General features: G+C 37.9%; 1 protein-coding gene across 1 annotated transcript in view; it reads right to left on the bottom strand.

Annotated features, from left to right (window-relative positions):
• The window catches only part of PDHX (pyruvate dehydrogenase complex component X), a 72,748-nt gene that overhangs the window by 42,811 nt on the left and 14,309 nt on the right, over positions 1-15,628 (bottom strand). Inside the window, exon 2 of the mRNA XM_004016404.6 lies at positions 9,616-9,696. Coding sequence (XP_004016453.3) covers positions 9,616-9,696 — 81 coding nt within the window. The remainder of the gene's footprint in view (positions 1-9,615; positions 9,697-15,628) is intronic.

The following is a 15,628-nucleotide window of genomic DNA, read 5'->3' as shown; positions in this document are numbered from 1 at the left end:
GGATTTGCCAACTCTTCCCACCACACAGGAAAAGATACCATTTGTATGCCCCACGGCCCAGGCAACTCAGCTCCTAGGCCATCTGAAGTCCTACTCTGAGGGCTGAAGGCATGAGTAGTTGTTTGAGAAGGAAACTGGTAGGCAAAGCTAACCGCCCTTACATCCCTCTGGCTCTCACATTTTTACTGCAGTGCCCACCACACATGTGGCTAGTGCCTATTACACTGGGCACTGCAGACACAGAACCCGTCCATCCCCACAGAAAGCTCTGCTGAATGACATAATCTGTAATTCCACTCACCAACTCTAGAATTCTGACATAGCAGAAATATGAACAATAAATGTGAAATACTCTTCATAATGATGACAGGTGATTCAGCAATAAAAGGAATGGATTGCTGATACAGGCTACAACATGGATGAATTGCAAAGTCACGCTAAATCAAAGAAGCCAGTCACAAAAGGCTTCATAAAACATGAGTTTATTTACACTAAATGCCCAGAGAAGGCAAATTTTAGAGACAAAAGCAGATCAAGATAGTGATAAGAGAAAGAAGTAACTGTAATCAAGCATTAGGGATGTTTTTGGAGGTGATAGAAATGTTCTAAAACTGGATTTTGATGACAGTTTCAGAACTCTATATATTCACTAAAAATCACTGAATTCTGCATTTAAAATAGGTGAAGACTACAGTGTGTATATTATACCTCAAAAGGTGTTAAAATAGTAGTATACTGAAACAACATTGAACTTATGTGTGAAACACACATTTAAAATTTTTTCCATTTTAGCATCCAAACATGTATACAAATCCCCAGAAATAAAACAGAAACCGAAGCCATCTACAATAAAAGCCAGAGACCCATTTAACTTTCCAGTAGCAACTGGTAATAACGATTCAGTGATCAACTCGTCCAAGACAGTTTTATTTCTGAATTCTATACACTATATTAGTTAGGTACAGTCTAAGGTTTGCTCAAAAATTGTTTGACATATTCAAGATTCCCAGTCACATGACAGAAGCAAAGCCCACATAAAATGACAGTTTCTGACAGATAACAAACCCCAAGCGTGGCAGCAGTAACGTGGCTGATAATGCAAGTTCCACGTGGGTTCCAGATGTGGCCAAGTACTGCACAAAATTGTTAGTATCTCAGCCTAGTTTTGTTCCAGTGTTTCAGGATATGCTCTTAAATATCTCAAGAAAGAAAACAATGTTTTTCATACTCTTAAATATGCTCTCACAATAGGAGGGAACAAGAATATTTTCTTCCTTTTGGTTGTTTTAACAGATTTGACCTTCCAGTTTAGTTCCATTCAGTCATGTCCAGCTCTTTGCGACCCCATGATTTGACCTTTAAATTGATGAAAAAATAATCTATATACACTTTAAATAAAAGTATCTGATACACACTTCCCCCATCAAATAACAAGCTTGAAATAAAAATGTGGAATTGTAGTACAATTCACCTTTCAGCAGATTTTGAAATTGTACATGTTACTCAGCATTTTTGAACTGTTTTCTCTATGAACTTAATGATGCATATTCAGTACTTAATCCTCAGACTGAAATTAAGTATTGTAATACTCATTGTAACACTACTTTTCTAACACTCATTAGATCAACAAAGATGGGAATAATTTATATTCGGTATTATTACATGTTTCCGTGTGATGACAGTGGCTATCAGGAGGCTGTGACCACTTGGCTGTACAAGAGCGAATGGAAGTCCCTCACCCACTCCCTGTGAAATGTGCACTCTGCTTGCCTTCCCAGCCCTAGAAGCTGCCCACGGACATGGCCATGAGACAGAATTCTGGTGCTGAGATCACCTGTACAGTGCATGTGACTGAGCCCAGCGTAGGCCTCTGTATACTTTTAAGATTCTAGCTGGTGGTGTGGGGTTCAACCTGGCCTGTGGCCTCTCATGAAAGTCCCCTTGCTTATTAAACTTGTCACGTTATCAAACTGGAGCCTCTTTCTTCCATTTCTCCCTACCCTCCATGTATGAGGCAGATTTCAGATGACACTCAGGAGACTCCTGAGGAGGTTATGAAACACTATGACTTCAAAAAAGAAAAGGAAACTGAATTATCACAGAATTCTGAAGTCAAGGATTTATCTTAGCTATCATCTAGTTCAACTCACACCCAGATATTTCATGGCAGAGTGGGAACCCCAAAGGACAAATCCAGGCCAGAGTATTTTCTATAGCACTCTTATTGGCTTGGCTTACCCTGCCTCCCCCCACTACGCATGTTAACAGTTGTAAATTACAGTCTCCTATTTTCAAGAAATGTTAGTTTGTAAGACCCAACTGCCATCCACCAAAGGTTATCAGATCATTAGCCTCAGCTTAAAAATAAATTAGATTTAAAATTAGATACATTGTTCTTTTTCATGAAAAAAATTTCAATCCTCTTAAATGTCTGAAAGTTTAAACTCGGTGTTTTATACAGTAACCATACAATAAAGATCTCAAGATAAAAAATTTTTTAAATGTAGCTAGTGAGATAAGAAGTATATAGAAAGTTTTCTTACAGAATGTAAATGTTTTTAACACATAATGATAGAACCAAGTCATGTATCAACTAAACACACTAAGCCATATATAACCCTACCCATGTGTACAATACACAAAGAACTAAATTATGCTCACACACACCAAAAAAATTCATAAAGGTGACGACCTTAAACAAGAAGCCAGTGGATTATGGAGAACCAAGGATTTAGACTTCTCTCTATTACTTATGTATACTGGTAAACATTTCTCCTCAGTTGGTAGAACACAGAATTTTAAAAGCAACCATCAAGGAAACAGCCTCCAAGGGCTTCAAGTACATCCTAGCTTGTCCTATATGAAATCAGCAAGTGTAATCAAAATTAAAAAAGAACAGAATGATGAAACCATTTGTCTCCTGGCTCTTCATCATACTCACCATATTCTAATGGCTGTGAATAACTTATCAGACTGCCCGTGAGCTGAAAGACCAAGAGATAAATGTGGTCCAAAGAACCCTCTTATCTATTAATACTTGCCTCTCAGGTCTCAAAGTGTGAAGAAATTTAATCTTTTTATAATAATCTTAAAAGGCTGGTCTGTGTCTGAATCATTATTTAATGACACCAACACTCTATCATGCTGAATATGGAAATAGCCAAAGCTCTGTAATTCATCAGGAAAAAAGAAACTTAAAAATAGATTCCAACTGACTGCATTATTAATAAAGGTGGAACTTTCTTAGATACTGATAATTATTTTAAAAGGTGGCAGCAACCCTGCAGAGCCAATGGCTCACAATGCTTCCTAATGAAGCACTGGTTCTTTCATTTATATGACATTTGTCTTTCTCAAATTCTAGAAAAGTCTCTGTCAGTTTTTGTTGTTGTTATTACCTCTTCCTCATTCTCTCTTTTTGTCCTTGTAGAATTCTTCCTATTGGGTTAGTATAGGATTCTCATTCTATTCTTCAGGTTTCAGCTTCTCTTTTATATTTTCTACTGCTTTATCTCACTGCTGCAGGCAGACTAATTTTCTCAGGTTGGACTTCATGAAAACTTTGGTCACTCGCATCTACACTTTAACCCAAATCTGAGTTTTATATTTTCTAATTTTGGAGACAATATTTTTCATTCCTAGAAGTTCTACTTGTCCTTTTCAAATCTGTCTGGATTGTGTTTGTCTTTTTACATAGTTTCAATTCCTTCTCTTAAACATTTTATCATTTCAAACGTATGTTTCGATATATGCAGTAATTCCAATTAACTGAAGTTCTTGAAGGTCTAATTCTGCTGCTTGTTATCTCTAATAACTTTTGCTCCTAAAAGGCAGCTTCCATGTCAATTACTAAGTATGGAATTGTGAATTTGTGGCTAAAGTGGGCCTTTATCTCGGAATCTTGTGTGAACTGGCTTAGAGACTATGTTTTCCATAATAATGGCATCTGCCAAGTAACCCAGGAAGATTATCAGCCCAGGACTGCTTTACCCCTAACTTGCGCGTTCCCAGAAAATGCAAATACTACAAATCTGAACCCCCAAAGCCTCACGAGAAGAGGCCTATGAGAGAACATTTTCAACAGAGTAGGCATTTTAAATTCCAAGTCAAACAAATATATTTGTCTGGAAAGCATATGGCTTTAGAGAGCTTCCCAGGTGGCTCGGTGGTAAGGAATTTCCCTGCAATGCGGGAGACCTGGGTTCTACTGCTGGGTTGGGAAGATGCCCTCGAGAAGGAACTGGCAATCCACTCCAGTAGGCTTGCACGGGAAATCTCATGGACAGTGGAGCCTAGCAGGCTACAGTCCATGGGGTCACAAAAGAGCCTCCTTGTGTCACACCTCCCATCTCCTATACTGGCCCAGTCCACAGATCCAAGCTCCTCCTGCAAGGCCCATTCTATCACTTGTCTTATTGCCTTTCTAGCATCAAGGTCCTGCCTCTTACCCACAAGAACTGGGTGCTTTTCCCTCATACTTCCAAGCTTGTACTTCCACTTGCAGCCTTCTTCCCAACCCCAACACTTGTCGTCACTGCCATGAATGGCTCATTTCCCAGAATCACAGCACAGCCCTGTCATACTCTGAACTCCTGCCCACTGCCTAAACTCTCTCTCTACCACTTGATAAGCACTAGGCTGGACCATTCAATACCAGCATTTGTCAGGATGACATCTGTGCCCACTGAATCACATAGAGACCCCAGAAGTCCTTTCAGGGCTACCCTCTGGGGTCAGTCCTCCCAGACCATGTCCTTCATTCTCAGCTCACTCTTTCCTCTTCTCTTTACATGTTTAATGTTTGGCTTAACATTTCTCAATCCGAGGCATAATAATGGCTATGGGGAACTCATATGGTCAATATCTCTCTACATCTGTTCAACAAACCTTAATGGAAATTCAGCTCTCAAAAAGTTTAGCATGCTGCAGGAGGGGTAAAGCGCAGGGAGATGGCTAAAGAAGCCACTCCACAGTCAGTGCCCGGTACACGGCAACGACAACAGAAACGAAAGGGAAGGAAGCCAGCGGCCAGGAGAATAAAAATCTCCTCCTCCAACTTCCTCGACAGTAACGTTTCCTCTGTTCTTCTGTACCATGAGCACTGAAGCATCCTCATCTCTTTGGCCTCCATATACTTAGTCTTATTTTTTTAAGCACCATACTAAGTATTTAAAATCTGGCAAAATAATTATTTACAAGAATTACTGTAATACTTAAGTTGTGTAAAAACAACCTATGTGATCATCAACAGATAAATGGATAAAGATGTGAGATATATACATAAATACATTATTTAATGGAATACTACTCAGTCATAAAAAAGAGGAAAAGTTTGCTATTTGCAACAGCAAGGATGATGGACCTTGAGGGTATTATGCTAAATGAAATAATGCAAAGAAAGATAAATACGATTTCACTCATGCAAAGACTATAACAAACAAAACAAAGAATCAACAAATCAAAACAAACACAGAGCCACAGACAACAGAATAGTGGTTACCCAGTAATCAGGGGAAGGGGGAGGGGAAGGCGGAGAGGACGAAATGGGTAAAGAGGATCACCCACGTGTTGCCAGATGGAGATGTAAGGTTTTGGTGGTGAGCAAAGCGCAGCACACAGAGAAGAAATCTGAGTCTGTACACATGAAATACACAGTGCTATAAACCAATGTTACTTCAGTAAACACATTCTAAAAAACCTGGCAAAATGGTTTCTATATAAGTAAGATATTCATACAGCTTAGGTACTATTATAACAAATACTGTCTTACTAACAAGATTCAAAATTCACATTGAACTTATAAAAAACTGAGGAAAGAGTAGTTTCTCACTCCAAGTTATATCCCAAAGGCTACAGACTGTACAACTTTAGAAAAGATTAGCACAAAAATCTCAGAAGTGATAAAGAGAGTTAATAAACCAGCTTAGAACCTTTTACAACCGTCAGTTGACTCATGAACAACTTTGCCCATCCTCCCACCAGAGGTATTTTGAAGTTAATGCCAGACATACTGTCATTTCATACATAAGTATTTCAACTCATATCTCTTAGAGATGAATTTTTTTAAATGATTATCACAGTATCATTAAACCTCTAAAATGATTCATGCCTTAATCTCATTAAACATGTAATTTTCAAATGTCCCCAAATGTTTTAGTTACTTGAATCATAAACAAAATAAGGTCCCTACATTGGAACTGGATTATGCTGATATATTCCTCATGGTGTCACTGAATACATCCTCTATATCTCCTGGAAATTGGTGTTACAACTATAAGCTTGATCACATTTGGCTCAAGTTTCTGGCAAGACAATCTTATAGCTGGTGGGGTGTACTAGCTGGTTTTCTCTCTTTTTGTGATAACAGCAAAGCATTGATGGTCACTGGCAATATCCCTTAATTCATTAGAGTTTGCAAAATTGTGACACGGTGACATTCTATCATTCCTCCATCTTTTAAGAATTGGGAAATATGCCACTAATTAGAAATTTCTTGGCACATGGTTATTCTGAGCTACAGTTCGTAGAAGAAAGGCAAGGACAATACTTGAGTCTTTCCACTCATCGTCAGTTTTCAAAACGAGTTACTTTACTGGTATTCCCTAAAGGAGAATTACTGAAAGCTTTGAATTCAAATATATTTAATGTGTTTCAAAATATACCATAGATACTATTCTTACTGATTCTCAAATTGGCCCATTTTTGAGTCCCGAGTCCATTAAGATGCCCTCAGGAGTTTCGGGGGAATTTAGCTTGAAAGGTTTCCCCAGTAGCTCAGACAGTAAAGAGTCTGTCTGCAGTGTAGGAGAACCAGGTTCGATTCCTGGGTCGGGAAGATCCCCTGAAGAAGGAAACGGTAACCCACCCCAGTATTCTTCCCTGGAAAATCCCATGGACAGAGGAGCCTGGTAGGTTACAGTCCATGGGGTGGCAAAGAGTCAGAGATGACTGAGTGACTTCACTTTCAGGAGTTTTTGATAACTGCTTTGCTTTCTAAACTGACAATATGTTCAAGCAGGAAACCCCAATTCGATTCCTGGGTAGGGAAGATTCACTGGAGAAGGGATAGGCTACTCACTCCAGCATTCCTGGGCTTTCCTGGTGGCTCAGCTGGTAAAGAATCTGCCTGCTATGCGGGAGACCTGGGTTCAATCCCTGGGTTGGGAAGATCCCCTGGAGAAGAGAACTCTAGTATTCTGGCCTGGAGAATTCCATGGACTATACAGTCCATGAGGTCATAAGAGTCAGACATGACTGAGCGACTTTCACTTTCACATTCCATCTTGTACACTGCCTGCCACAGACCTGGAAGCAGCTATTTTCCAAGAAGCTCTGGTTAACTTCAGCAGGAAATGGCATTTAGAGACTATAGTCTCATTGTTAGGGGTGCTCATCACTAGCAGGTTTGTTGTTTTTCCAGGCCCTGCCACGGAAAAGAGCTATAAAATTAACCATCACAGGACCTTTCCTTAACCCTAGCTATCTTTCATATGTTTTCCTTTAAAACTCATCCAAAGGCTGGGTTCCCAATAACATCAGCTTAATCACTCATCTGCTTTATCCCATAAAACACATTTTAAAAAACCTTAGAGTAACAAAGACAACCAACATAACCACTATAATACAATTACTCTAAACAGTTTATATTTTTAGAGATGTCATTGTCTTTCAGTTACAATTTAGCAGGCATATACAGTCAAGTTTACTGACATTTGAAATAGCCCCTCTCTGCACGGGTGTTGTATCAGTTAGTCAGTATATAATTAGGCCCTTCTGCTTCATCTGGTTTCCACGGTTAGGAGTCTTTTAAAATTAAATTGTGTTAAAATTATGCAAAATATGTATGTGTTCTAAAGTTAAGGAGACAAACAAGATACATTCAGAGAAATCTAGCTTCTACTCCCTCCACTCACTACACTGCTTCCTCAACTGCACTACAGATAACCACTTGTTTTTTGTTAATTTTTTTGGTCTGTTTTAAAATTTCCAAATATTAGTACTCCTATCTCTTTTTTTCGTGAATAATACATACTGTATCTACCAGTTTCCACCTTGCTTTTCTGCCCTGAAGATCAAGCTACAACAGTATCAGAGATACTCTTCATTCCTCTTATAGCTGTGGATATAGTCTATGTTATTCATCAAACTCTGTGTTGACCACTGCTGGACTATTTCCACCTTTTGCTATTACAAACACTGCTGTAATAAATCACCTCACATGTGAGTCTTTTCTTATTTTTGCCTTGAGATAGGATCCCTAGAAATAGAACTGCCTGGCCAAAGGGTAAATATAAATGTAATTTTTCTAGGTATTGACAAATTTTCTTCCCTAGCATCATTGACTTAATGGACATGAGTTTGAGCAAACTCCAGGAGACAGAGAAGGACAGGGAAGCCTGGCGTGCTGCAGTCCATGGGGGTTGCAAAGAGTCAGACATGACTGAGCAGCCAAACAAGGGCTTATACCATTTTGCATTTCCTCTGTCAGTGTTTGAGAGTGCCTGCCTCCTCCCATTCCCTCTAGTCTCATCAACAGGATAACTTATCAAACTTTTAAATTTCTATTAAAGTGATTGGTAAGAAATAATAAATCAGTGTAGCATTAGTTTGTGTATTTATTAGTACAAAATATTAAGTAGCTTTTCACGTGTTTAAAGGCAATTTGTAGTTCTTTTTCTGCAAATCATCTACTCCTATATCTTGCCCATTTTCTTGCTGAGTTGACAGTTTTCTTATTCTGTACTTTTTAGAAATCTTAACCCTCTGTGGTTAAAAACTGCAACACCCTTCTCCAATTTGTCACTTTTTTACTCCATTTATTATATTTTCAGCTATACTACAGTTATTATTTTTACTATCAAATTATCTGTAGCTCCTTTATTGCATCTGGAGTTTGAGTTGTAGTTAGGGTAATTATCTATTTCCAGAGGAATTCACCAGCTTTTTTTCCCTAGTACTTGTCCAGTTTCATTTTTGTATATTAAGTGACTGAGACATTTGTAATTTATCCCTGGCACAGTGCAAGGACAAAATGTCGTATCACCTTCCTTCACTATTTAAACACTAAACAATGGTGTGCGTCTGTGTCTATTTCCTCATTTTCTATTCAGTTCTAGCAGTATGTCTTTCTATGCACTAATACCACAGTTTTACTTACAAAAGCTTAATAACATGTTTCAAAAGCTAGCAGATCTACAACTCTGCTCTGCTGCTCTTCTATAAATTTTTTAGTATTTTTATTTATGTGTTCTTTCCAATGAAGTTTATAATCAGATTGCCTGGCTACAGGAAAACACACATACACAGAGTCATTATAAAGTAACAAACTAACTTTAGGGAATTGACAGTTTTATGATGCTGAAACTAAAGGAAGTGTTAAGAACTAAAACTTGCAAAAAAGCCTTAAAATAGCTGATCATTCTCTGCTTGTGAAAAGATACAGGCTAGCCCCATAAAACCTTTGCTACATTACCGCAAGAAATTTTTACTTAAACAAGAAAGGTTAACAAGCATAAGAACCAATCATTTCATGTATATCATGTACTGTGTAAACCAGCAGATTAGGAAAAAACAAAAATGATCAAATAACACCAGTATTAGTAACGCACTACTTACCCTCCTTTTTTAGCCATTTCACAATGTTCCCTTCTTCCATTGTAGGAGACAGTGATGGCATGAGTATCTTAATAGGATCAGCTGAAATTGAACAAAGGAAAGATTAAACACAATAAGTAATACACCTCATGAGGCATCAACAAAAAGTTCAAGTAAATTAATATGAAATTCAATCTGGGGAAAAAAATATTCCAGTCTGAAAGACACCCAACTGTTCAAACTAAGTGTTCAGTAATCTTTTCCAGAATATTTTCAATTCCTTTTTCATCGTTCCCCCAAGTCCTCTATGCATATTTTCAAGCCAGGTGCTTACAAGATTAAAAAAAAAAAAAAAGTTGACTTAGTTTCATCTTTTTCTCCTTCCCCTTTTGTCACTACAAAAAAAATATTTACAGGTAAGACAACCAAAGGAAAAGGCAAATAAAAAGAAAATAAACTGGTTTCTGATAACCTACAACACAATAATTAAGATTAGATTTACAACAGAATAATCAAGATTAAACTTTAAGAAACTGGTTGTGTTTTTACTTTCATTAACATTACATACTATTCAAGAATCAAGGGTTCTTGCTGCTAAGTGTGAAAAGGAGAGGTTTGCCTTGTTGCGGATGATCTGGCAAGAGAACTTACGTAATTAAATTAATCTGAGATTGTGTTCTATACCAGAATTCGATTTAGGATCCAAAAGATAGACTCCAGCCAGGGTGACCTCTCAATAACGCAGAGCTACTTTTCCCTCAGGTATCAAAAAAGAAGACACTTCATGTATTTGCCAGATGTGCTTCCCAAGAGTTCCACCTTCCAGGACCAGAGCACACAGTTGTTACATTACAATTTATAGGAAGTTTATACTAATAACTGTTGCCCACTCCAGTGCTTCTTTAGCAGCAGCCACAGAAACAAACTACATTCCCTGTAATCCTCCACAAAACGTATTCTCTTCTTAGATTATTTAACTCTCTGACATAAAAAAGCAAAACGTATCACATCTAGCATATTTCAAATGTGGAAAAGAGTAGAACAGCACTTTTTCTCCCCATTGATGTTTTGGGGTTGGAAATAAGGAAATTTAATACTAATATTAAATGAAGTTAAACATTTTCTTTGAGAAACAAATAATTTTAATGTAATTTCAGATGGGGAGTTCCCATGGCTTCATGGTAAAGGAGTTCCATCTCTGAAATATCTGGAAGGAAGCTTCTGTCCTCCCTGCACTTTTCCTTCACTCCCCTCCAAAGGACTGGGGAGAAGGACCCGAACACATGCAGCTGCCTCAGTCTCCTCAATGTAAGACCTGCCTGCCTATGGCGAGCCTGCATCTTCCCTGCAGTTCTTCTGTGCACTAGGCATAAATGGACCTGCCCTTCACAGCAGAGAGCAAGTCCAACTCTCTGTTCCTGCGAGCAGGCCCAGTGGGTGCTGGGAAGTTACTCATGATGTGAAGTTTATACACATAAACTCTCTCTCTCAAACAAAAGGCCAAAGTCTACACAGGGGCTGTACTGAGGAGTCCAACTGTAGAAGGCCACAGACTTAAGTCACATTTTCCAATTGAACAAAATCATCAGCATTAAAACTGTTAACTCTGATCTCCACTCGTCTGACTTTTTGCCTCTTTCTCAACTGGTACTAAACTATAAGGATACAAACGTAGAATCGTCACTCGTAATAATACCCCAACAGTGATAGAGCCCAAACCAAATTCTAAGTCAACACACCCATTTCATCAAAGAGAAAAATATAGCCCCCGATCGAGGGATCTGAATTCTGCCTAACTCTCCAGGCTGTGCTCTCCTACACTCTATTACCACTCATCAGTAATTGATGATCCTTACCAATGTGGACCATCAATTAATTAGTCATCGGTTATTTATAGCCTATTCACTCAGAAATTCTAATGTGCGTATTCTTCCTGTGTCTAATCAAATAGCCTAACAATCCCTCTCTATTAAAAGTTCAAGCCTGACATTATGAGATGGAATATTTCACAACCACATACATAGCAAATTTATACATCATATAGTTTCAATACAAGGAGGCAAACTAAATGAGCTGCAATGATTCTATGTCCAGATTCTGATGTATGACAAACACGAACTCGATTTTCTCAGAACAAAGTCTCTCTTCCATATTTTTATACCTTGGATCTAGGTGCCATGATACAACTAGTCTTTATTTTACGATTCTCTATTATAATCTCTCACCTATGAGACTATCACATTTCCCATTACTTCTGACATTAAGTACTTTATTATGAAAATTTCACATTATTTTATGAATTCCCACATCAAGAACCACAAAAATTTTCATATTTTAAAAATAAAAACATCATTCCACATACAGCTACCCTTCATGGGTGAACTGGAATTGCTTCTCTGAATAATGACAACAAAACATAAAAATTCTGTAATAGATTATTATCCTTCTCTGAAATGAAGGTGACAAAAAAACAAAGACATTCTGGACATCTCCATTATTCAGTACTATCTCCTGATTGATTATACTGACTTATGGAGAGTAAAATGTGCAATGTGTTTTCTGATTAATCTGACCAATCTATCTATCCTCAGACCCTCACACTAGAAAATCATTTTAAGAAGGAAGTATTAATTTATTAATGAAAATGAATATTTCATTTTAGTATATCCTCGTTCTCCCTGAATATTATACACATCTTTTCCAAATATATTTTTTTCAGTGGGAAGGTAATTATATAGTCATAATTCCAGTTTTGAATGAAGGGCTGCACATAACTAATATCTGATAGCTGCCATCAATTCTTTTGAAGATAGTATGGGCTTTTCTAGACTCCTTGAATTTCAACCTGTACATAACATTGCTTAATTCCACTGGAAGTTATATATCACCTCCCTTCTCATTTCAATAGCAATACATTCTACCTTTCTCCTAGCAAACTGAGGAGGCCTTGAAATGGGCACCAACTACAGTTCCTATTCATAACTGGGCACAACTATAGTAATAATAAAGGAAATGTGGTTTTTTATTCCCCTGGTCATACAGGTTATTTCAATTAGTACTCAAAAAATACCCCATATTTTGTTAAGACTAACTCTCTTGTAGTCATTTTGGTGTTGTTTATCAAGCTAAAAAGTATATATATTGGCTGATAAGTCTGCCCTGCTGTAGCAGTTAAAGACAATACTTAAAATATTTTAAGGTAACTAGAGTAAAGTACATTTCCAGTTTACATTTAAATATACTGATTTTAGAGTCTCATCAATCCATCACAACTGTTTTAGTCTCATTTTCTGCCTCAACAGAATGGCACTGTCATTTTTTAGTATATATTTTTTATTTTTAGAACACGTTTTTTCTTAGTATATTGCTGCTTTACCTGCATCAGGCATTTGAGCATACGAGCAATCGATCACTCACTGAATCTATAGCAGATTTTCTAAACAATTCCTTATTTCTTCAAATCTGATCTTCCGATCTTTCTAAAGCATAATTCAGTTTTCAACTTCAAATATAGTGCATTAATCTAATTTCTTATTCTCTAAGGCATGTCTTTAATTTTAAAATACTCATAGATCAGCAAAACCTATTAAAAAGTTTTAAAGTGAAGATCTACACATCAATTCTAAAAGGTCTCTAGATTAAAAAAAAAGATTAATATGAGCAAACTCTTAAAATACAAAGGCAGAACAAATAGCTTTGTGGCTAATATGAAGCAGATCTAAGCTCCATTACTCTAACAATTAAGGAAATTCCACAATTTACATAGGGTCATGCTCTGTTTCATAATGCGACTATAATCCAAACACAGAAATCACGAAGACAGACAAATCGAAGAAATAAATTACCCAGTACTTTATTAGCACAGCTCTCTGTTCTTTAATTTGCTTATTTCCTAATAGAGAGAAAGCTTTTCATTTAATCACTTCTCTTTCTAATGCAAGAACTCATTAAATAAAATTAACCTTTCAAATTTCTGCTTAGATAAAACAATTCTGCCACCTGCAGGCTGGATGAAAAAAGGCCATATGAAGTACAAGGAATTTCAAAATCAGTACCAGGGCACAAAGTATTAACATAGCAGTTTTGAATAAAGAAAGGTAAAGATGTCACATGGATCTTTGTTCAAATACTTATTTTGATATAAGAATAGACTGAAAATGTCAATGAGCAACAACAGAAAACATAACAGTTTGTCTAAATATAGTATCAAAAGTAACAAGCATGAAAGATGTCCCTCAAACAGTACACATGGCCTAAGTAAAGGACAGGGAAGCAGTGCAGCAGGCCATGGGGTTGCAAAGAGTCAGACACGACCTAGTGACTGCACGCGTGTGCGTACACACACACACACACACACACACACGGCATAATCCAATTCTACCTATTTAACTTGTATGTACACAAAGACCAAAAGGAGTCACTCCAAAATGATAACAGTACCTGTCTCTAGTTGATGGTTTCATTATATACGCTTTTTTGTTTCTTTGTTTCTTGTTACTTTTAGACACAAACTCACAAAAACAGGGAGAAAAGAAAGAACAATAGAACAACACTGCTGGAAGCAGAGAACTGAATAATGTAGATAGTTAAGACAAATGATTGACCAAGAAAGTCTGAATAATGTAGATAGTAAGACAAATGGTTGACCAAGAAAGTCTAAGAAAGCTGAATGCTAAACCAAAGTGGAAAAACTGAGATAATCAACCTGGTTTACATGAGAATTTCCCAAAGGTCCAAGAACTGGCAGTACTGAGACCTTTGGAAACACTGGCCCTTTGAAGACTTGGGTGAATGCTATTTAAGTGCTGAGTAACATCACCATCCTTCAACAGAAGCCTGGAGGTTGTTTCCTCTGTAGAAGTAAAAAAGAAGACCTTTGGGAGACTGGTTGAACCTACACGCCTAGAGAAATACAGAAACTACGAAAGTACATTAACTGAGACATCAGCTGATGTGACTGACAATACCAGAAACTTGTGTTGAGTAGGTATTACATGGTGTCGGACAAATAGGCAAGTTAAACAGAAAAACTAAAGAAAAAAAGTTTAAAGGGGAAGATTTTTTTAAAAAGCAGAAAAGGTCAGTTCAGTAGCTCAGTTCAGTTCAGTCGTTCAGTCGTGTCCGACTCCTTGCGACCCCATGAATCGCAGCACACCAGGCCTCCCTGTCCATCACCATCTCCCGGAGTTCACTCAGACTCACGTCCATTGAGTCAGTGATGCCATCCAGCCATCTCATCTTCGGTCGCCCCCTTCTCCTCCTGCCCCCAATCCCTCCCAGCATCAGAGTCTTTTCCAATGAGTCAACTCTTCGCATGAGGTGGCCAAAGTACTAGTGTTTCAGCTTTAGCATTCCTTCAGAATGGACTGGTTGGATCTCCTTGCAGTCCAAGTAGCTCAGTAGTGTCCAACTCTTTGTGACCCCATGGAATGCAGGACGCCAGGCCTCCCTGTCCATCACCAACTCCCAGAGCTCACGCAAACTCATGTCCATCGAGTTGGTGATGCCATTTAACCATCTCATCCTGTCATCTCCTTCTCTTCCTACCTTTAATCTTTCCCAGCATCAAGGTCTTTTCAAATGAGTCAGTTCTTCGCATCAGGTGGCCAAAGTATTGGGGTTTCAGCTTCAGCATCAATCCTTCCAATGAATATTCAGGACTGACTTCCTTTAGGATTGACTGGTTGGATCTCCTTGCAGTGGAAGAGACTCTCAAGAGTCTTCTCCAACACCACAGTTCAAAAGCATCAATTCTTTGGCGCTCAGCTTTCTTTATAGTCCAACTCTTACATCCATACATGACTACTGGAAAAAGCACAGCTTTGACTAGACAGACCTTTGTTGGCAAAGTAATGTGTCTGCTTTTTAATATGCTGTCTAGGTTGGTCATAGCTTTTCTTCCAAGGAGCAAGCATCTTTTAATTTATGGGCCGTAGTCACCATCTGCAGTGATTTTGGAGTGCAAGAAAGTAAAGTCTCTCACTGTTTCCACTGTTTCCCCATCTATTTGCCATCAAGTGATGGGACTGGATGC

This window comes from Ovis aries, chromosome 15 (assembly GCF_016772045.2).
Source record: "Ovis aries strain OAR_USU_Benz2616 breed Rambouillet chromosome 15, ARS-UI_Ramb_v3.0, whole genome shotgun sequence".
NCBI lineage: Eukaryota > Metazoa > Chordata > Mammalia > Artiodactyla > Bovidae > Ovis > Ovis aries.
The sequence above is the reverse complement of the archived record's forward strand: the minus strand, read 5'-3'. Positions and strand labels throughout refer to the sequence as shown.